This window comes from Temnothorax longispinosus, chromosome 1 (assembly GCF_030848805.1).
Source record: "Temnothorax longispinosus isolate EJ_2023e chromosome 1, Tlon_JGU_v1, whole genome shotgun sequence".
Taxonomy (NCBI): domain Eukaryota; kingdom Metazoa; phylum Arthropoda; class Insecta; order Hymenoptera; family Formicidae; genus Temnothorax; species Temnothorax longispinosus.
In genome coordinates, this window is record NC_092358.1 from 28,125,692 (window position 1) to 28,150,595 (window position 24,904).

Below are 24,904 nucleotides of genomic sequence, written 5' to 3' on the forward strand. Positions count from 1 at the left end.
CGCTTGTTCGCTCGCGTTTCCGCACGCGAGCAAGGTGGAAAGGGAGAGAAGAGGGGCAAAGACGCTTTTAGACACGGAGCGTCCACGAGCGTCGCGATGCCTTGAGGAGCAGTAGTCGCGTATCTTAGCTTCCACCTTGCCGGCTCACACGGGCAACTTGTAACGTTTGCGTTCGATTTCGACGTCTATCTACGAACGTCATATTGTTTTACCCTGTTGTTTTACCTCTCGCAATGACCTTGCTATCTGGAGATATCTGGAGTTTCGTAGGCTACGCACGACAGTGAGAAGAAATTTTCGTTTGCAGTATCTCTTCAATTTCCACTGATCTTACTAAACGAGATTTATTCGAGTATTATTCGAGTCGGCGCGGAGCTCTTTAGCTAGCCGCTATTTGGATCATACGTCGCGTAATAGGTATAAGCGGCTGCTTCTCTTTAGCCCGAATTTCCCTCGTCGAAGCCAGCCGCGTTTGGCATTCGATCGTCTAGTGAGTCTAGTCGTCGCTTGCCCAGCAGTGGAATTATCATCGTCGCCATCCCTCGGATCGATTCTCGTTTCGATAGATAAAGTTTTACCTCGGTAATAAAGTGTTTAAGTAAAATGACGTACGTCTGCCTTGTGCGAAACGTATTTGTTTCGCTCGAATGTGTCCTGCAGTGAAAGGTGAGATGATGGTAAAGATCGCTGATCGTCGCGAGTGAGTAGAAAAAGAAATATATACGCGCCTATGCCGGCTGGCATGGTAGAGTGACCGAGTGGTTGGACGACGGGGTGGTGGACGGCCGTGGTGGACGCGGACCGTCCCTATCGTGGACGATACACCGGAGAGACACAATTCCGCGAAGGTGGTTCGCGTGGCGAGACGAGACAAGGACGCGACGATGGCAGAGCGTCCCGGTGGAGGCAGGAGACGCTCGCGTCATGACAGTGCGGACGCCGCGAGTTCGATACGCGGGACACCGCCTACGTCCAAAGACCGTCGAACTAAACGGTCCGGCAAGCCCGTCAAGGAGCGATGGCTGCTCACCAGAAAGACGTGGCGATACATGGCCGATGCCGGCCGACGTCTCATCCCCGACGGTACTCACAATCGCCCAGAGGACATACCGAAGATCGAGCAATACTTTCAAGAGGTATGTCAGAAAGAACCGCGCTTTCTGCTCTGGAGGAAGGCCTCGTATCCCGGCAGTCTGGGCTTTCGCGCTCAGCGACGCCGCAGACAGATCAAAGGCGGCAGCTGCCGAACCCAGGCTAGCTCGGCCGACGAGGCCGATGACGTTAGGAGCTCGCCGCAGAGCTTCGTCCTTTGCGCGACCACGTCTGGCAAATTTGATCTGGCGAAGGCGAAGAGAGAGTGGTTGCTGACGTCAGGCGGGAGCAACGACGGCGGTGGTGAGGGCGGTGGCGGTGGCGCTGACTTTGGTGGCGACGGTGATGGCGACGACGGTAGCGCGCCATCCAGTCCGATAACGCGTCGCAAAACACCTCAGGAGGACACCGAGGCCAAGGAGCTGGCCGACATGCTACAAAAGTACCTGAACATGCAGGGTGACGCGGCCAATCCGACGAGGATGGTCGTCGAGTCGCACGGGGCAGCCCAACGGACGGAAGGGAAAGAGCCCTTTGACTATCGTAGCCTGATAGATAAGCTGCAACAGCATCTAAATACGATTGTTGCTCAAGCTAAACGTGAGCAGGTCTCTTCTAGTCAGGGTACTTGCAGGGGGAAAGATGCCGTGGTTCCGGCATCCATGTTGCCATATCAGGGTGATTATGTTCATAAGTCGCTAATGGAGACGCTGAGTCGTTATTACGGCAAATTATCTTCTCGGGAGCACGTTATATCTGATATATTGACAGATCGAAAACTCCTCGAAAAGCTCTATTTCGATCTGAGATGCACCAGAGGTTTCAGGGGACCTCGAGCAACCGGGGCGTACAGCTCGCCATCCGCTCGATGGTGGACTCACGAGACTAGTGGGACGTCTACCAAAGAATCTAGTAATCGATCACCCAGAAGGGACCCGATCTCACCACCGCCTCTAATCGCTGTTCAAGAACCTAGCACCGATCGAAACTTTCTCGATAATGGCGTGCAAACCGAGCCGATTTCTCAAGATGTCCTCGACACCTGTCTATTGGAGAAGGAAAGGGAAGAGTTGTCGCAAAAGGAGCAGATGTCACCCAAGTCCAGCGGACGAAGACGCAGTAGCGTCGACAACGACGACGTATCACCGTCCGTGGGTGACACCATCAAGAGGTATCTGCGGATGGCGCGGAAGAAGTCCATGGACGCGGACAAAATCGATCGATTTAAGCGGGTCAATTATGATCGGAATTTACGTAACATCAAAGCCAAGGGTGAGATTACCAAGCCTGGCGACGACGACGGCAATAATAAGGGCTGCCAGACGGAGGACAATTGGATGGTACATTATCGTGAGATGTCCTCTTCCGGTCCCGGAGCCTTAGCCGGAGAAGTCCCGTCCGAGAATTTATCGGATGCTGATACGACGACGTCTCCGCCAGTCAGCAGAAACGCCAGTTCCCGAAGCAGCATCGATGCCGGTCTCGGTTCCGAAGAGGCCTCTTTCACCCCCGTAAAACATCCCCATCACCATCACTTCCTATCCCATCTCTTGCACGGTTCCAACTCGCATAAGGATAAGCCGCACTCGGCACCCGGTTCGCCGGCACTCACGTCATCGTCCGCCAATTCCGCAGGTGGCACAGCGATGCAGAAGAGCAAGTCCTCGAGTAGCGTGGTGCATCACGGCAGCCGGCTGGTGGCAAAGAAGATTTGGCGGTCCAGGAGCAAGAGCACATCGAGGGCGTCGCATCAGCCGTCCGCGTGGACTCCTCAGGTGAGTCTTCTTCCATTTGTATATACATAATTGTTGATTACTTTAGCATGCCTTTGGTGTAATCACAGCAAAGAACGCGTGCACGGTGTAAAGGAGTTTTAGACCACAATCTTTTTTATCTTTCTTTATATCTTCATTATATCTTATATTTCTATTATAAGCAGGCTTCGAAATTCTTGAGAGGTGCAATTTAATTTGCAATAACTAATTACATTTTCAACTCTTTCATTAATGAAACCTTAACAACTGCTCGTGTTTATATTCTAAAAGAACCTTTAACGTTAAAGAACGAAATTTGGTATTTTCATGAGAACGGTCTCTTTACGTATAATTCTGATAACGAAATATGATATTTTGGACTGATTTCAATTTTTCAACTTCCTCCAGAATAATAAAGACACCCAGTTTTTTATATTTGTTGAATGTAAGCAGAACTGGAGAAAGTCCGGCAGAAAGTCGCACAATACGCGCGCGCGTATGTGCTGTCGAAAACTATTTCAACTAAAATCAATATTTAATTAATAAAATAGTTTGTTTTCATGAAATCGTTAAAATCGAAAATATACATACATTCTCCTTCGTGTAATTCTGATTTTACTGAATATAGCGGTAGTTACATTTATAGCGTAGAGTTATGTGTAGAATTTTCTTCACCATTTGTGATAAGATGCGACAGCTGAGAGCAGAAATGAATTGCGTCTTCTGGAAATTATATTCAATATATCTCGTAGACTTTCCAATGAACTATAGCGAGCGCATTCTTTGGCGTCTCCGCGAGATTAGCAAAAAGCTTAATAAAAAGGAACAGTAGATATCATGAATTTGGCATAGACCTGCATTTTCGTAATGGCAACTTTTGGCGGTGGTATCCATGCTATGTATTTGAAGCAGGAATATCTTTTGAAAGAGAGAGCACACACGAATAAGATTCTGAATTATAAGGGTATTTGTCAAAATTGGCAATTGGTGCCTACGCTATTTTTAGAGGAAGTCTTTTTCTTGCAAATTAATTCCAGTATGAAAAATTATTTATAGTTATTACAATATTCTTTATAAACGTGATAAAGAATAATACTGCGAGCACTTCCCTCCCTCCTTTTCTTTCCATTTGTTCGCAATATACGTTATATTATAATCTTCAATTTTGTAAAAATATGTTTGGAAACAATCCGTTTAAAATAACATGCCATTATTCACATGTGTCTCTAATATGAAAGAAAAAAAATTCCTAATATACATATTTATATTCTTCCCCGTATTTGCCCTTAGCGGGTCTCTAATTTAAACTATCATTTATAATTTAAATAATGATGATAAATGTCTTGATATAAATTTTATTAAGGGCAATTTTTTCACATTTATATATATTTAACTTTATTTTTAAATTATAATTTAAATTAAACTTTTTTCAAAGTTTATAGTTTATAGAATGTTTTTTTCCCATGGCGAGAGAGAGCTGTGTATCGGTATGTATCTATATAGGTATGTACTGTATTCGATAATCATGCGATTCTTTTTTTTTTCGTATAAAGAGAAAATGTGAAAGAAGAAAAAAAGGGGGTCGACCTTGTGGCAGACATTCTCGTTAAGCGGTAAGCGCGATAACCAATTTAGGGCCTCGGAATTTCGCTGGCGCCGCCAGAAATAGTCAGCCAACGCGTGCGCGCGCGCACAGCGATGTGTATAAACTATACTTAAATCCTGCTGCTGCTACTACTACTTTACTCGGATATACCCACACACTAAAATCAAAGTCTATTACCACCGGCACGTCCATGCTATTCTCATGTGGCGTTTCTCCGTTATTCCACACAACGAATAATACATCACGGAATCGCAAAGGAAAAAGAAATCGTCTCTCGTAACATGGAAAATTGAATTTACTTAGGCCACTGAAGTACACTGTTCAATGTGTCAGTATTTATAATCAGAATTAATTTCTACTTAAAGAGGAAATATTATGGAATGTTTGACATAATCAATAGTTAAATATTTTCAGATATATATGGATTTATGGAGAGATATATATTATACATCCATAAAATTGGGAAATATTTAGCTATTAATGGGTATTATTTTTACATCTTATAAGAGATGTCATTGATAGTTGACATATTTGAATAAACAATTTCTCTGGCTTAAACATGATATTATTTATCTACTTATTGAAAATTTAATTGAAAATTATACTTTGTTCAAATTCTCTACGACACTGTAAAACAAATTTTAATAGTAACTATCCCTGTGTCATGTTCTTTGTTAAAGTAGAGTTTTTCGATCTTATTACTTGCATGTCTGATATATGATACATAATTTGCTAAAATTCCCATTTCTTTGATTGTCTACAACTCAAAACTGTTTGTATTTTGAAAAGTTTGCTAACAAAAATTATTTAAGTTGTGAACACGAAATATTGCTCTTTACGCGAAATTCACTTGTCGCTGTAATTTTGCATAAGTAATCATATTAATAAAATAATATAATATCATAAGGAAAAATTTTTGTTAAATAGATATTGTTCAATGCTTTTTTGTGGCCGAATAAACAAAAATAAAAGAAAAGGAAAAAATATTTTGATTGAACAAGGTACGACAATGACGCGGACGCGACAGTAGAAAATTGATATTATTCAAGATGAGGCCATTTGCATTTGCATAGAAGATGATTTGCTCATATATGTATCCCTTTTTCATCTTTATGTGATTTCGCTATAGATCTTTTCTCGCGAATTTTCTCCAGCGACATCTTCTTCATTTAAACTCCGTGTGTTCCATGCAAGGTCTTTTGTAGGCGTCGACAAGCCTTCGGAATGTGCAAAAGGCAACTAGCAACAATTCTCTTTGGATGATTAACAAGCGCGTCACGAACCTTTCTAATCTTCTCTATTTTGTATTAATCTGTTAATTTCCGTGCGCGCGCATAAAGGCTATCGAATATATTGAAAATAAGCAAATTATTCTGAATAATAACAGCAAATTCTAATCGTATACCAGCGATAGCATAATAATATATTTACAGAAAATTTCAGAAAAAAATTAAAATTTATAATCTAAAATCTCTATAAAGATATATGAGGGTATCGTGTTAAATCGAGTTTTATACTATATAATGAAACAAACATTTTAATTTTCCACCAATATTTATCTATTATACTATAGAGAAGCTTGTAGGTATTATATTGTCAAATCGTATTAACATGTCTGTTCTTAGTAACGTGTTAATCGTGGTAAAACACGTCTCGGCTATTTCCATTTTTCGTTCGACTGTGATAACGTCAGCGAAATAAATAGCAACTTAACAGATGGAAAATGTTTGAAATTCGATAAAACGTGTAAGCGTATCACTGACTTTCATTGCCGCAATATTATTTCATCGCACCATATGCATGGCGCCACGCCATATCTTACAAAATGTCATTACTTACGTTCTATACTCCCGTCTCTCGCAGTTTCATTTTGTCACATTGCAACGAGATAACATAATGTGTGATGGCGTCTATTATTTCATGTGATAAACTACCAACATCACATATAATACAGATATGCAATTTATTTTATTTTCTTTACATTTTCTCATACTCGCGTTCTTTTCGCTGATAATTCAGCATTATTTATCAGAGTTGTTCGCTTATTTTATTGGTTTTATTTTGCTTTAATATATATTTTTTAAGAGAAGGTGATTGCAAAATTATTACAGATAAAGATTATGTCTCCTCTACTCACAACAGAATAGTTATAAACAAAAATGGAATTGATAGATCATGATATAGATTATTTGAAATATAAAACTAAACTATATCTTTCATACTGCAAAATTGTTATATATAATACACATATATCAATATTGCATTAAATTATATTTATTGTAACGTATTAATAATTATAATATTACACACAATCAAACATTTGATTTAAACTTATGCTTGTCTATAGAAATAGATTCAAAATAATGGATTTTGTATTTATTAAACTTCCGTGTTAATAAGATTGCGAATAAATTATAACACTAAAAAACTTAACTAAACAATTTTCTTGAATTTTTCTCTCCAATTTGTTTTCAGTTTGCCGCACATATTTATTTCTTCTTTTCATAGCTCGCAGTATACTGCAAATATACATATGAATGCATATAACATGATACATGTTGCATTCCTACTGTACCATTCTTACAAATACACTAACAAAAGAATTGTTGGTGAATAATAATAACCATTACTCGTACTTCTTTTCTTTTCTTTAGATCTCTTCGATGCCACGAGATATCATAAAAATGTATGGTTACAGAGGACATACAAAAATATATTTGCTGTAAATCGCAAAAGGGAGCAAAGAACGTTAAACAAATGCTATTTTCTTTTCTATTAACTGTCAAAAACTGATCCAGCAACATAATCTGAGCTCGCCTTATTTTTAGTAGTTCGCGATTGATATGAGTTTACAAATAGCGAAAGTAACTGATGAACCGATGGAAGTCGTTCCTCTGCAATTTTTGTCGACACACACACACACGTAAATACGCGTACGCGTACATGTCATATGGTTCATAAATATGATTAATAAATAAAAACATGTATATTTCATTTCCCTCTACGTATAGTGTATTGAAATTGGAATATAAAATATTTATTGTATGTGTCATTGTTATGTCAATTAAAAGCAGATATAATTATTTTCTGTTAAACATTTCAATTCATTACGTCATTCGATGTAATTTAAACTTGGCTCGATTCTGCTATCTTGAAAACACGAGCGAAATATTCAGACAATTTCGTCTCTTGCAATATTAACTCGATCTTATCCATGAAGCAGAACGAAAATGTTAGGAGTTATAATCCGTCATGTTGCATCTCCTCGTTATATTTTGCGTTTCCTGGACATTACCTACATAAGGGAAAGGTACCTATATCCGAACACCTTTATTATTTATAAGTATAACGCGAATTAAAATTAAAGATAAAAGTATAAAAGATAAAAGTATAAAAGATAAAAGTTTTTTCTTGTAGTTTGAAACTTCAGTTATAATATCCAAACGTTTATTTTCATAAATTTATATTTTTTTAAAGGTATCTAGACACAGATACGTGTTCAGGTATTGGTACATTTCCTATGCTTAAGTGTTTGGGTATTGGTACCTTTCCCTTATCTCTTTATCTGTGGAGTGCATGAGGATTACCGCTGGTCTATTCTGAAAATGTTATGAGACACACACACACACACACACACACACACACACACGTGTGTATAGACATAATTATATTAACTATTAATAAACAAGAATATATCGCGATTCTAATACGTTTTAAATTCGTCCAAGTTATGAAACCGCTGTCAAACGAATCGACGCTGAAGATAAATTGCGGAACTTAGGAGCTACGGATCCATCTCGGTGGCGAGTTCATAAATTTTAATTCCGCGGTTTTACATGATAAGATTAATTTGAATAATCGTTGCATGATAACGAGGAGCGCCAAGATGCCGAAATTAAATTTTGTTCAGAAATTCTGTCGCACGACAAGATATTTTGCGCTTAATACCGCGCTCAGTTTATACGCTATATACTGTCTCTCTCGTCGCGATGACATGCTAAAAATTCATTCAAGATCCGTCAAGTATATAATTCACGATAGTCAGCCTTATATTAAATTTACTAGAGAATGCATCATTTCTTTTCTATCGCAGGGAAAGTGTACATGGGCAGGCACAGGGAATCGGCGTGTAACTCTACAGGATACATCGTTGCGAACACTGTCCGATATTGAGAGGAAAGTCCTCTGCAAGGTAGCCGTAGCGAAACTTCAAGCTCTCAATCTGGGTGTACATATTAGACCACCGAGCGGTAAGTAGTCAATCGAAAGAGCTTAATAGGAATTTCAATAAGCTACGTACAAAGTTTTTTTTTTTTTACAAAAGAACAAAAAAAGACAATATCATTTGCACAATTCATGTATATTTTTTAATTGCCTCCATTCTCGAATGATATCCACTTCGTACAATCTTCTTGAACGCTGTACATCTACATCCGCGCTCCGTTCCTTGAAATCCTCGGAAAGAATTTCTTCAGCACATGCAATTCCATTAAGGCCATCTGCGTGCCATGTTGCGTTAGTCCGTAGAATATAGTTAATATAGTTGCTTCGGAATGAAGGCGAAAGAAAAGAGGAAACTACGTCCAACGAAATTCCTGGCGTATTTAAGCGCGCGGCGGCGCGGCGCCCGCTGGCTTTTATTTAACAAACAGCGATGAGAGTCATGAATTTCTTGGATGCTTTTGTATGTCCTATAGAATCGAATCCTTATGCTTTCTCGTCAACGCTGCCGCAGTATACGATGTAAGTCCGTGACGTGAAGCTTCTTTTATTTCCTTTCAACGTAATTTTAACGTCAATTTTTTTAGCTGTTATATTTTCTTATATTTTTATGCTCGAGTCAACTTTTCTTGTGTGCCAAAATTTAAAAAATTATTATGTATCTAAATAAATTTCTTTATTAGATGATTAGATTAGTCTTAATTTAAACTTAATTTAAAGGAATAGAAATATGGAAAATATAAAAAATATTTTTTATTTACCTACCTTTTTAATCAGATAACTCAAGATTGATCAATTTCACGTTGCATTTGAATATGACATGGTTCGATATTATGTGCACATAAAACAACTTTTATTTCTTTAAAAAATTTAATTTTCGATCGATCGACCATCTTCTTACAAGGATTCGAGTAATAATAAGAGTGGGGGGGGGAGGGAATCTCGTAATCTCGTAATCTATAATATCTTCGTATGTGTATCTAATTGTGAGACATTACTTCGAAATCTATCGCGAAAGCATCATTCGGCTGTCTCGTTTCAACTCCAGATGATTGACGTGTTTATGACCGCGAGTGTTCGCTCACAGTGAAGTAATCACTTGAATTTCCTCCTCTTGAATGGTGTCTCCTCTTTCGTGAACCTATTTGTGATAAAAGCGAACGAGAGAACCTGAATGCAATTAAAGCTTTGTCATTGTATTATAAAATAGAACGACTATAACTGCATATAATAGAAATACGAGTAGAGATTGGAAATAACTTTCACCGCAATAAATCGTTCTTAGATTGAACCCACTAGAATTTTGACTTTATTCGTTACTTTTCATCAAACACATATCTAGCCTCCGTAATAATCTTTCTAAAAAAATAAAAAAAAATTAATATGCTATTTATTGCTATTTATTTAAATTTCTATAGCTAATTACATCAAATTAGAAACGTAATTAATTATAATGTGAATGCTATTGTATTGTGTCAAAAACAAGAAGCAAAATTCACGGGTTTCATAAAATGTGTGTGTGTGTTCCTATACTGCGTATATATTATGCCGCCAGCTAAAATTTTTGTACCAATTTTTGTAAAACTGAATTTCGGAACGTCTGCTTTTAATTACGCGGATATTATATTAGTCATATGGTTATATAAAAGGCTATATAAAAAAGGTTATATAATTATATAAAAACATAGAAATAATTTACATTATTTAATTATATTATTGTGAAACCTTCTCTTGTTCTTTCTTATTCGATATTTATTAATGCAGCTTTGAGCTATAATTGACTTTTAGCAAAGATTTCTTTTAAAATAGCTGCTTCTTATTAATTATTCCGCCAAGACAAAAGTAGACAATGCTCTGATTTTACAAATAGATTGCATAAGTAGTGAATTGTATTAAAATGTAAACGAAATGTGTCTTGGAATACGAAATTTGTGAGGTCGTTCTCTCTGTTTCCTTTCAGAATCGCTCAGCGCTGGGTCAGTGACCACGAAGCCAAAGAGACGAGCGTATTTGATAAAAAGGAAGGCTCTTACAACGGGCTTCTTTGACAATAAAGGGAAAGATGAGAAGGAAAAAGGTAAGTATAAAGCGCCAATTTCTATTATTTGTGACGCCCGCGCCCGCGGGCTACAGACTTGTATTTTTATCGCGTTGAAAAACGATGAAAGATCGAGAATAAATGGTGGCGTTATTCATATCGCCGACCATATTTATCTCTTTCAATTAAAGGTCTTTTCGCGAACGAACGAGCTACATATCATTCGATGCAATTTATTTATAAGATAATATCGTAGAGACAAAGTATTGCGGTCATTAGGTCATTGGAACAAACGCCTGGGTTCAACGAAACGTTGTGCCCGGTCAACGAGCTTATCCAATCGCCTCAATGAGAATCTAAATATTTCTTTTATGGACGTACCCACAAAAGAAATTAAGTAGAGCATCAAAAATTTTAGAGTAATTCGATTTTTTATGTGACTCTTGCTAATACTAAGTTTAATCAGTTAATTATCTGTAAGGATTATTTACTTTTTATTTACTTTAATAAACAAATCGGCCGTGACTTGTTATAATTTTTCTATTAATTGATAAATTTTAATTTATATTGTTAAGACAAGTTATAAGTTATACACAAGTTGCAAATAATTTTTAGTTGACGCAAATAAATTTTATATATATTATAAAATTGCTCAAATTCTTAACATTACTTACAATATGAGATAATATTTGTAGAATTTATATACAAAGTGCAAATTTGTTGTTTAACACTTTGAGTACCAAGCTGATTTCAGCATTGAAGTTAATAAATCTAATATATTATATTAATATTTTATTACTTTTTTTAATGTTATAATAAAGTTTCTGTTATTTCTTTAATGTCTTAAATATTTAGTAAAATTATTCTTAATCGGATAAATAAGACTGTCACTCACAAATGCATGACGGGGAATCTTTGCGGAAATTTACGCGTCGACATGGGTGACATAACACTCAAAGTGTTAACAAGTAATAATCCGTGCAAAGATTATCGTGATAGATAAGAAAAGTTTCTTGACGAACTTAGACAGACAAAGAAAGTAACGGTAGAAGCAACTTTTTCGCGTCTCTTTTTATGAATTATTTATTTATTTTCTTATTTTGTCTTGCCATGCAAACTGTCGGAATTTATTTGCGCATGTAATGTAAACTAACGCTACGTTGTCTTTTTGCTTCGTCCAAATAAAATGTATAATCATGTCATTATTTTATGGAATTATATTTCTTCTTTGCAAAGATATTATTTGTATGATTCTCAATTTTCGATACAGGAATATAATTAAAATATTGAATTATGAACAAATGAATTATTCTAGTTATACAGCAAGAGCTTAGAATTTATCGAAATTGTGGCGAGAGGGTAACGAATCATACAAGGACATTTATTCGATCGAAGCAATAATTAAGATGTGCACAGTTATATAGAAAACATAGAAAACCGCGTATTTAACGGACGAATAATTTATGGCGCAATTATTTATTTGGAGAATAACTAGTTCAGTTATTTTCAGACAGACGCAATAGAACGCCGAAGTGCGAGGGAGTTCTCGCTCTATCACTCGATACGTTTACGACATTCCTGTGCGTATACGTATGTATATATGCACATGATTTATATATATAAATCTATACGGCACACAAAGACAAATATTACTCTTGGGACAAATATCTAATCTATTTTAGTCGACTGTTTGTAGCCTCGCTACTTCGAATTCCATGCTTGGTCATTTATGAAAAGTAAGTCAAGTAAACCGCTTGCTAAAAACATTTGCCAAACACATTTATTTTAATTTAAACGAATAAACACTTCTTTTATCAATTATTGTTTAGATAATAAAAACAAGTAAATAAAACAAAAGCAACTAGTTCTGATGGCCTTGTTTTTATGTTAAAAATACAATAAAGAAATTATATCAGAAAAATAATGTACCATGAAAATTTCACCGTGAAAGTTCACCGTGGAAAAGTCTCTGTGAAGAAGCGCAGATAGCATTATACTATTCGATGCATTCTGCGGGACTTTTTGCGAAATATAAATTGAAGATATTTTTGTAGATTATATGCCAGAATCACATGTATAATCTTTTTCGTCGAGTATTCTCATATCGGCAGAATTGTTACGCGAGGAAACTGCAATTTTCTGCAACCTTATCGCCTGGTGTATCTCCCGCGTACTTACCCCATAACATGTTCGCTCTAAGCTTCAGCTCTCATTCCGTCTCATTGCAGCGAGTTAATTATCCACTCTGTAAGTGTTCCTCGGAAATGTTCCAATAATCGGGAAAAAAAATCGGAGCATCTACTTACAATTAGTTACGTAGAGGTGGCAAAGAAGGGGCGTATTAGCTTCGACCGGCCAGGCTGGTATGAGACACAATTTCGTCGTCTAAAATTAGTCGGAGAGTGCTCGGTAGCGGCACATATTTCCGCATATATCAGGTTTATTTGTGGTTCGCGCGCGTTGAGTACAAGCGCCCATGCATAGGGACACCAGACGTCAATTGGGAGACTCTCTTTCTCTTCGCCAATAAAGTGCTCTCACTCCCTTTAATGCACCACCCTTTAGTGTCTTGTTCGAGCGACTGCAACTGCGACTGCATGGATCGCGCAACTTATAAGCCATGAGCTAAAACTTTATCTCTAAAGTGTACAAAAACGGAATAGATGCATATATTTATTTGTCCTTGAGATAAAAGCTACGAGACGTTGTGCTTTTAAAAGATAAATCAATCCAATCTTTTACTTTATTAACCCTGTAATAAGAAAAGAAACAATATTATTCGTACATTATATAGAAATAATATAAAAAGTTGTAGATATTGAAAGAAAATTAATAAATAAAGTACAGAAAAAAACAAAAGAGGAACAAAAATCATAATAGACGTCTTTATATGTGATGTAAAAGATAAAATATATTCTCTCTCTCTCTCTCTCTCTCTCTCTCTCTCTCTCTCTCTCTCTCTCTCTTTCTACCTCTCTCTCTCTACCTCTCTCTAACTATCTACCTATCTATCTATCTATCTATCTATCTATCTATCTATCTATCTATCTATCTATCTTATATCTTCTGACTAGTCACAAGCTGAACTAAATAGTTATGTTTTTTTGTCTGACATTAATTCCATTTTATGTAATATATTTTAAATAATTGCATACGAAACATTTAGTAATGCTAAAGTGATATATTAAAAATGAAAACTAGAATTAGATTTTAATAAATTGACAAACAAGATTAAATTACTGATTTGTCACGTAATAGAAGAGTTTACAGAAGGGGCATAAATAACCACGATCGTATTGTTTTGACAAATTAATCCTTCTTAAACATAAAACAACACCAGGGAATTCAAATCCATAAATTTTATTCCCAAAGTACGTTAATGTGATCTAAATACACAGAGATAAACCAAATTGCATCTACATATAAATATACCTATCAGGAAATGTCAATTACTTAAACGTGTGTGTGCAACAAGATACACCGAGGATATTTATACACTCAATGCCCATATGCTCGCGCACTCCGCGCGTCTAAATACGTACCCAACATCGCCGGACCTATCGTACGGGGGTGGCAAAGTGTTGACGATCGATGCCGATCGTTTCGACACTTCCAAGAAGAGAGGCTCGTTCTCTTCGCACATTGTAGTAAGCGTAAAGTGCCTCGTGTTCCGCGTATTCGAAAGGCACGTTTTGTTAAGTTTTGAAGTGAGAAAAGCCGAAATGGCCCAGATCGCGGTCTATAATCGGACCAGTATAGGGACCTGCAGTATATGTATACGATTCGTTACCTGTCGGTTTTCTGACTTAAATTAACATATTATATCACAAGTAATTTAGAGTAATTAATTAATTGATTAAATAACAAAGGAAGTAGTACATACCGCACAAGTAAAATCCAATGCAAATATTACAAGTTTAAAATATCATATGAAAACGTAGAATGATTACGAGCAAGTAGCTAGGAAAATAAATCGAAATGTTAGAAAGATACTGTTATTGAGAATCACTCGTATGAAAAGTGATCAGTGTGCCTTATCGAATTGGCAACGAATTGACGATTTCGATAAACACATTTTGATAAAGGAGTCTTTTACGTGGATGCGAATTGCTAGAATAGTTGGTGAAATTTCCTTCGTTTCTGATATTATAATATAATCGAAAACATACCAACGTAGATGATCGTGCGCGTGACCCTCAACGGGGGCGAGAAGGGGGGGACTCGTTACAAATGTGCTTTGAATTACTTGACTTTTATACCACGATTGATGAGCGAGGCAGACGTGGGCAGATTACGGAATCCCCGTCTGTCTTCAGATCGCAATTTTGCGTCTTGTACGTTTTTGGCGGCGATCTGAAAGGATGCGCGCAATACCTGGTAGGTGAAACGTTGATGCTAATTAGTAATTACTGTCACGTTGTACACGTCATTTCTAGGCACAGACTCTGCTTCCTCTAGTGTCAGGAATCAAGTCGTTAGAGTATCTCAAGCTGTATTGAATTAGCGGTATTAATGCAGAAAGTCTGGATAATAATAAAATTAATAAAACATTAATAAAACAATAAATATATGTATATATAATCTTTAATAAAATAGAAATCTCCTATGGTTAAAAATTATATTAAAATTAAAATTAAAATTAAAGTTAAAATTAATTAAATATCCTAATCTTATAATTCTTTTTCTAATATATAATAAAAAGTTGGGGTTACTCTTGCTTAGGGATAAGCTTTTGACATGTTGAGAAAAAGAAATAAAATCTTTGTCATCACTATGTTCATATCAAAATTAGTGTATACTAATTCAAACAGAAATTTAAGATATTCGATAAGAATCCGAATATCACATCTATAATAATCATATTCAATGTTGTTAAATATTGACGATATAACATTCTTTAACGGAAAACGCAAAGTTTACTTATTATAGGTATTATGTACCTATATTAAACTAGAAAGTCTCAAGTCGAAATTATACAAATTCCTAAAATTTTTATCTACTTTGTTTGCAGACGTCGCGGGTGGTCTAGTGTTTGGTATACCGCTATCGCAGTGCATAGAGAACGATAGGATCGCTAGAATCGCCGCTGGAGAGGTCACCGATGTTGGTTGCTTAAGCAGAAGTAGTCGGCACGGTAGTAGGGCCAGTTTCTCTAGCCTTATAGAAACACCAACGACTGTGACAGCGAAAACGGAAGAGGTAAGAAATTATTAGAAAACGACTCAGGATAAGTTTCCTTTCTTTTTTTCTTCTTTGAAAAAAATTCTTCCTATACAAGCAACTATAATATATAATCATCATGATTATTTCTTTAAGTTTTAAAATAAATCAGTTAATGAACTGATATTAGTTGGATAATACTTTTTACTAGTATTTTTGTTCTATTATTATTGGGTATTACCCAATAACTTTTACTACAATGTGAAAGAATTGTATTGTTAAATATATTGTGTAAATTATTGTAGAAATGTTCGACGAGAGAGAGAGAGAGAGAGAGAGAGAGAGAGAGAGAGAGAGAGAGAAATATGAGTATTCGCAACTATACGTCGCGATTATGTATCTACTTCCATCGTTGTTAAAGTCGTTGACCTGTATTACTTACGAAAGTTTCTTTCGAGTGGTAAAGCTTGGCAACTGATCGACCGACCATTAAAGATGCGCCGCGAGCGACGGACAAATATAGAGACGTAAAACAGTATCATATATATATACATATATATATATATATATATACATACACAAACCATATACAATTTATACAATTCTTAGCTCTTGTAATAAACATGAACAAACAGACGACTCACAAGAAATGCATCTACAACGTTTCTTTAGAAAAATGAAAGGCAATCTTATGTATACGATTCTCGATCTTCTTAGAAAAATGAAAGGCAATCTTATGTACGATTTTATGTAACCAAGTATTAAAACTAGAATATAAAAATTAATTTGAATAACGCCCAAAATTGCTAGTACATCGAAACATCGATGCGCGACGTTTTTCTCGGCGACGTCATTGCTAACGACGTCATTCTCGTTACGTCATCGTCGCAGCCGAGGTAAGCGGTTTATCGATGACTATTTACGACACGGGCCAGATGTCGAGTTTGCAAGTGGTTATTTTTCGACAGATACATCTAATCGACAACCACGTATATGCACTTATCATAAGTTTCGTCTTGCTCTTAAGACGCGTCATCGGACTTATGCTATTCTAACATGACGATAATTAATTTCGATAATTAAAAATATTAATAAATTTTGATTAAATAAAATATTTATATGTGGAAGCTAAAATTTTCCTATTTTACATTCACACGCGTAATTTGGAAATTAAATATAACTTATATAAGTTTTAACTTTACACACATATACACACACGCACACAGTAGCCCGTACTTTGAGATGGCATTAATTATTATGTTCGTCAATTTTTTTGTTAAGCGGTGTTAAGTAATATTTTTTTTAGAAACGCAAATAGAAAGAGAGAGAGAGAAGTAGAAATATACGGAAATAAAATATTATTTTATATCGAATTAGTCAAGATAATTGATCATGGTAATGAACCAGTGCGCAACGTAACCAGAAATTGATGTATCGCTTGTACTTGAAATTTTTACAACCAAGAACTAAATTAGCTGTTTACGGGACTCGAAATATCTATGCTTCATCGGCAAAAATAGCACCAATATATTTTATATCTGTAATATCTCTACCGCCTTCGCACACGTGCGTTACTTTCAGTTAATCCGATTAAAGATATTAACCGATTAATCTACAGTGAGAAGAAAAATAAATCAGTTTCATAATGTCAGCAACACTAAAGTTTTTATAACTAATTTTTATTATGCAAAAAAATTGTGATTTAATAACGATGTTTAATACATAAGACGTTATGCAAAGCGGCATAAACATTATATTTATATCGTTTGGTCATATTCGTAAAATTTGATAAAAGCGGTTTTTATAAAAAAGAAAAAATTTAATAACAAAAGTTATTTAAATCGGAATTAAGTTAAGTGTCCTTTATACTTAGAAAATGTGAAAAAATTTGGCAAAAATCGAAATATTTTAAATGTAAAAGATATCGCCAAAAATTTAATTTATCTATCTCTATATCATCGTTTTTCTTGGCATCTTTGCGCCAGACCACGCCTAACACGGTTGATCGATCGTCTATATGTGACACGAGAAGGACGACATAGAATTCTCGTGCCGACGTCACGTGTGTCTCCCGCGTTCGAGGTGACATCATAGATCAGAGACGCAAATAGAAAGAGAACGGGATTGCTAATTTTAACCGCAGATTAATTAGGAACTCTTAATTTTACGAGGAATTTTATTTTACCATTCCCATCAAACGGTAGCGACGGTAGCGATCCGTCCACTAAAACCAATAATTACCGATTGTGCTTTTTTTTATACATGCTATAGCGTGTCGTTTGTGTAAATAAATTTGCGTGTCATTAAACGTGAGGAGACAATATCTCTTACGTTCCTGTACATAAGATTGGACGTTTAATTTTATAGATCATGCGCATTCAACAAGGCTGTCCTTTTGTTTTAAATTTGATACGTAGTCTATTTTGAATATAAATTATACATGTACATTCAAACATCGGAGACACATATTTAGGTCTTTTACAATATATGTACATTGAAAAAAGCCAACAGTATATTTGCGGATCTCTAATTTCTGTTCTTGTGTATATCTTTGTTCTTCTTTCTTATACCTTTTATTTCCTATGTATTTATGTTCTCTCTTATATTATACAAATGACATTTTCTTTTATTTCGATCTTCGGTCGCAGGAAGGTTCCTGCGAGTCCCTGTCGTCGAAAGGTGGTGCCCTTACAGGAAGCGATTCCGGAGTGCTCGAGTTGAGTGACAGTGGCGGAGGATGCTCTGCCAGTGAATGGGACATGGTACCAGGTATCGTGAGGCAGTGCATTAGACACCTCGAGGTCACTGGTCTCCGGACGCTAGGTGTGTTTCGCGTGTCACCCTCGAAAAAAAGGGTGAGGCAGGTATGTGCGATGTTTTCCTTTAATAATGACAAGAGAAATTTTCGTATTTAATTACCTCAATACTCATGTCGGAAAGAATATTAGCAATAACAGTATGACACGATTTTTCTTAACGCGAAAAATATTTCAAGACAATTAAGTTTATTTATACAATACAATGTGCGATCAGTTTGTAGGGTGGTTCTTTTAGTTTTAGGTATAATAATTTTTATTATTATATTTTTCTTTAAAAAAAATGGGAAAAGTACGGGTACAGGTATAAATTTACATACGAGTATATGTGTAAAAACTCAACATTTTCATTAACAAGAATTAAATGTTTTCGATGTGCGCTCTCAATCACTGTTATTGGGTTAATGTGAGCTTAAATTGGAAATTGGCAATTCTTTCAGATATTATATATTTTCTTTTAGAAATAATCGGCAATATCGGATTTTCTCCTAATGTCTTTTTAATGCCATTACAATTACTAATGGAAATTAAATATTTAGGCATCACAAACGGAGAATCGATTACCCCGACGATATAAAATATAAATTATATGACGATATAATTAATACATCAATTTTTATTTTAAATAACTCTAATGATTATATTAGATCTATTACATTTTCAAGTCACCACTTAGCAAATTTCTTCTGAAAGGTATATCTGTGTATCTTTTGTGCTAATTTTAAACGTGACATTTCCATAATTATTCCAGTTAAGAGAAGATTTTGATTGCGGTCGGGAGACGAAGATAGGTCCCGATCAATGTCCCCATGATGTAGCTACCCTCTTGAAGGAATATTTCCGTGATCTGCCAGATCCCTTACTTTGCAGGAATCTATATCAAGCCTTCGTGCACACTCAAAGTAAGCAAAAGTCAGATTTTAATCTGACATAAGCTGACGTCACTTTTCTAGCTTGTTTTTCGTAATCCAATCCCGACAGTGTACGCTGTACGCGTAAACTTTGCATTGCCGATTCAAAATTTGCTTGCGCGCTAAGATGTCGATTATTTCCTGTAATTTTTTTCTACTTTGCAATTCCAATTTGAATTTTTAATCTTCCAACTTGTGTTCGGCGGAAGCGTGACAAGCTATTAAAATATTTTCCAGAAATCAGAAACAGGCGACTACAGCAAGAAGCTTTGCAGCATCTTATTCAACTTCTACCCACACCCAATCGCGAAACTCTCTGGGCACTTCTCAACTTTTTGAGCGTCGTTGCAGCGAATAGTGAGGACCAAAAGAATGAGACAGGAGAGTGGATCCCAGGGAATAAAATGGACACGACGAATCTCGCGACTGTCAGTACCGCGTGGCATTTTTCAACTTTGATTTCTTTTCAATATATATTCCGTTCCGTTTTTTGGACTGCGCGTTACGCTTCGATAATTCCTCTCTCTCTCTCTCTCTCCTCCCTTCTCTCCCCTTCCCCTCCCCAACCTCCCTTTCCCAACTAAAATACGTAATAAAAATTCTTTATCAGTCGAAATATAAGTACAGCAACGAAATTTTAAGCGGTGACGATGAGAGTTCTCACATTTCGAATTCACTTTCCTTAATCAATGCTGTTAAGAGCACAATCGAGTTAACTTTGACCAAGAAAATTCTTAACAAGAATAAACTTCGATTCTGTTTCTATAATTATTATATTATATAAGATTCCGCAAATGTCAATAGTATTTACGTCATTACATTGTGACGAACATTTGTGCTGAAATATGTGATTAATTAATTTGATTAATTAATTTGAGCTGATATGTGTTCTTGGCTACCATCAATCATTGCAATCGTTACGAAAAAATCAAATTACATTAGGAATCGATATGTCAGGTTGGGTGATGTACAAATTAAAAACGCACGTTTCAGGTTTTTGCGCCAAATATCCTGCATTGCGTGAAGCCCGGTCAAGTGAGATCGGAGGTCTCAACGGAGAGGGCCGAAGAGAGAATAGATGTGATAAACGTGATGCGAGCACTTCTGGAACACACATCGACATTGTTCACGGTACCAGCGGCGCTATTGGATGAAGTATACCAGCACATGATGGATACTCATCCGGCGGAGTTGGATATCGCCCTGTCTCGTCGCATCGAAGAGTGAGTATCACATTTATTCGTTTATCATCATTTTTTTCAGCTTGAACAATTAATTTACAATTAATAGTCATGATAAGCACGTCCACACTTGAATTGTTTTATATATTGAATTATTGTAGTTAAATAATATCTGGATAATATTTTACAAACATACATTTAAGTTGTCAAAGGTCATATATACTGATGTATTTTATAGTTCTGAAGCTAAGAATATTGCCAAGTAAGCGAACAATTAATTATCTATTAATCTGCATATTCTGTATCCATAAAATGTTTTATTGGTATATTTTTGATAAAAACACTTTTTGAGTTGTAAATTTTTGTTGTGAAAATTTTGAGTTAAGAAACTCTCCTTTATGAGCAGCGATCGATCAACACTGTCAGGGTTATGAGATAATGATATTCTTCGTATATTTGCGGCCTTACGAATCGTAAAGACAAAAAGTTTAAGTAAAATTCCATACGTGCTTTTTCAGGCAATGCGGAGATGAAATAGACCCCTGTAGCGAAGCAGAGACGTTCTCGGTAGAAGAGACATTGACTATGTCGACGACCACTGCGACAACGACGACGAAAAAGGTGCTATAAATTCCCATATTTGTTATCTGTTTACCTGACATTGTGATATTCGGAATTAATTCGCTGGAAAAATAAGAGATTTTGAAAAAGATTTTATGAGCGTCACTAAAGACTATATTGAGAAGCAGGTTGTTAAAAGAGTGTAACTAGAAAAAGATAAAGAATAGCACCTAATACTAAGTTTACCACCTCTCTCTCTCTCTTTCTCTCTCTCTCTCTCTCATGCGCGAGCGCCAAAATCCGCTTTAAATAAATAAAACTACATCTAAACTCTAAACCATTCATACTTCAGACGCTTCAATCATGTATCAAGTTGTAGGTACATATAATATATATTTTAAAACTATACTATATTTTTGACACATATATATGCATGGTTTTATATTTATTAACTAAAAACTAAAATACTTAGAATAAAAAAAATTGAATATTCTGAAATCAAAAACTAATATAACATTTATTGGATTTAGCATATATTAGCATAACTGATACAATTATAATAAAATATAACTTTTAATTAATATTTATTATCAATGGAAAATCAAGGCATTATTTAAAAGTTAAATTATCATTATTATTAGTTTAAACATTATTTTAATAGTTGTTAATGTATTACGTGTCAAGTCTACTGGAACGAGAACGTTTCTTTTATTTCAGATGTGGACGAGAGAACAGTGTTTACATCAAACCGCTGGTGTCGGCGGTGATATTGGACCAAAGCATCGGCGACCAAAAAGACCAGGAAGTCGAAGGAAGGAGGAGGGCAGGAGCAACAGTGTCGATAGTGGATCGAGTGAGGATCCGTCCGATCTTCGGCGAAGATCTTCCCCGATAGTGATTACCGCCAGTCTCACCATACCCATGTCCGACGCGTTCACCTTGAACCTCGACGACCCGGACATTCCTTATATCGAGGAAACACCAAAGCAACCAAGCGCTCCTCCGAGACGACAGAGGCAGAGGTCTATTTCCGGTTGCAGCGAAGGTTCGTGTTGCATATTATTTGAAATTATTGTAAAATCAAAATATATGAAATTCAGTAGATGTATGAAAAAAAAAACGTCAAGAACAATATAAATTATCAAATGCAGTCATCAGTTTTTAATGAAATTGGCCCCCTAAAGAATAATTTATATGTGACATTGATCCGTGTTATTTCAATAATTAATTTAATTTTAAGTCAATTTTACAAAACACAAACACAATAAAATTACATCTCGTGGTAAAATAATAAATTAAAGAAACAAAGTTTCTGTTATTTCAACCTAACGTTTCTGCTTTCAGGAGGAAGACACGGAAGTGACAGTGCCGTGGGTTCCTCGGCGACCCTGTCGGGCGATCAGGCGTTGAGTTCCCCGCCCTCATGGGCGTCATCGCCTCCAGCGAGTCCCGACAGCGCGGTCACCGCTGTTTCATACATCCCGGATCAGCAGGCGGTTCTCCAGAGAGTCTCATTCACGACCTCGAGCGAAGTAAGGCAGGTGAACAGATCGACTGGCCAGCAGGAAGCGAGTAGGAGTACAGCGGTACCGTACACGCCAAGCATCACTAGCATCGGTGGTGCTGTTTTGAGGTGAGTATCCTGTATATCCTGTTGCCGTTGCCCCCTGTTGCTCCCTGTTGCACCCTGCTGCGGTTAGCTCCTTCCGCCCCTTCCTCTCTTCACATTAAGCTCTTTATTATTGTGAGAAAGCGGCAGTCTTTGCAAAGTTTTGCACGGCTTGCTCGGATAAAAACTGAATTATTGCGACGAATTGAGTTATTTATTGAGATTGATGATGCATTATAGATACACAATAGAGAATCCTTAATTCCTTTATACAATTCGTCGTATATACCTCGACTTTTATAATCTTTTATTATCTATTCTGCTACATAAATATTATACTTTTTCAAGACGTACGTCTTCTTTTACGAAATTATTATCTCAAAATTTAATTAGTACTATAATATATTATACATGTATGTGTAGATATTTATAGGAATCTTGTATTTTATTAACTACATTAAAATCGTCTTATGCGGTCAACATTACTGAGGAAACGAGAGAGAAAGAGAGAGAGAGAGAGAGAATGCGTGTGTGTGTGTGTGTTTGTAATACAAGTGTAAAGATTAAGTAACTCCAATTTTACATTAGAAAACATTTCGTATCATCTAGCCTCTAGCATCTAGCAAAAGCCAAATTGTTGGTGGAAATTCTGCGAGTATTCTGTACTAATTGTAAGTAACTAACGCGAACATGCACTCGTGTGATTCAGGTCCAAGACCGCCGATATCGAAAGAATGCTGCAGATCTCGCGATCAGATCTCGATCCCACAAACTTACAAACGAGCAAGAATTCGACGGTGACCTCCGGCGAAAGTAAGAAGTACACCAAGAGGCGATACACGGACTCGAGGCATCAGACGCGTCATATACCTGATGCCAACACCCTGGCTGGCAAGACACCACTTGGCATTACATCCACGTCGGCGGTGACGCCTTCCTCCTCCGCCTCCGCGGCAGTATCGACGCAGAAGCAACGCGTGCCGGCGCAACCGATGTGGAAGAGGCGAGAATTGATCTCCAGTGCTCCGAAAGATAGGGAGGGATACTTTTAACTTATTATCTGCGATCTGCGATTATGCAATATCGAATCGAGATTCGAAATTAGTTGTCGAATTAAAACTTTCGGCGCAAATCCCGATCTAAATCTATATGTATTATTATACGTCGAATTATTATACGATCATTCTATTATAATGTTTTGCTATCTCCGAAAAAAGAATTCATTTACCATTCTTCATTCGATGACACATATCAATCAAATTATATCACTTTCGCCTTGTACATACACACGATCTCGAATTTCGATTCGATAAATGAAACAGTCACTGCCGATCAGGCGTGGCCTGGAAAAGTGTTCCTTAATACGTTTCTCATCATCTCGCGAGATCGCACGATATGGTATCGCGAGATATCTGTTGGTTCCTAGACTAGTGCCGTCCTCGTGTTCGCGAAGGATCTCCGTGACGAAATGCGCATTCTCGTTTCACGACGGGGTCAACAGGGTTTTATCGACCCTTCGGTCGGACGGACCTTGACAAAGTTAAATAACAGGTACTCGAAAGGACAAGAAAATTGGCGTGAAAATATACATAGAACATTATCTTACCTCTCGCGATAGAAACATTAATTTTTGTGAGATTGGTGTCAGCCTGAAAATTATTATCTTCACTATATATCTGTACTTATACATGAAGGCACATGATGGCACCTGATGATAGCGGTGAGAAATTTGAAATTTATTCGTCTTTTCTAATTTGTCTTCTCTAGGACATAATTATTATCGTAAATTGTCGTGAGAGACGCATGCGTTAGATTATATTATCAGTGTCGTTAAGTTTTCTTTTCCAGTGTCTGTAAGTTAATAAATAAAAGTTAATTTTTTTACAACTGCGTTGTCTTATTCCAATCAACCTTATTGTAAATAAAACCCACTTGATGGACAAGATTCGCTTATT

General features: G+C 36.4%; 1 protein-coding gene across 1 annotated transcript; it reads left to right on the forward strand.

Moving 5' to 3' along the window:
• Positions 1 to 76: 76 nt before the first annotated feature.
• Rhogap102a (Rho GTPase activating protein at 102A) lies at positions 77 to 24,836 on the forward strand. The gene is made up of 12 exons (XM_071795321.1): positions 77 to 2,867; positions 8,546 to 8,702; positions 10,634 to 10,750; positions 15,723 to 15,910; positions 18,520 to 18,735; positions 19,439 to 19,589; positions 19,836 to 20,026; positions 20,592 to 20,821; positions 21,298 to 21,400; positions 22,058 to 22,385; positions 22,685 to 22,973; positions 23,659 to 24,836. The coding sequence occupies exons 1-12, from the start codon at positions 885 to 887 to the stop codon at positions 23,999 to 24,001; spliced, it is 4,296 nt and encodes a 1,431-aa protein (XP_071651422.1). The 5' UTR covers positions 77 to 884; the 3' UTR covers positions 24,002 to 24,836.
• Positions 24,837 to 24,904: the final 68 nt, after the last annotated feature.

What these genes read in the sequence shown, in the direction of transcription:
- Rhogap102a (XM_071795321.1), top strand. Translation starts at nt 885, where the DNA reads ATGGCAGAGCGTCCCGGTGGAGGCAGGAGACGCTCGCGTCATGACAGT. An exon ending in GAAAGATGAGAAGGAAAAAG is followed by an intron (nt 10,751 to 15,722) that starts GTAAGTATAAAG and finishes CTTTGTTTGCAG; the next exon opens with ACGTCGCGGGTGGTCTAGTG. An exon ending in CGACAACGACGACGAAAAAG is followed by an intron (nt 21,401 to 22,057) that starts GTGCTATAAATT and finishes CTTTTATTTCAG; the next exon opens with ATGTGGACGAGAGAACAGTG.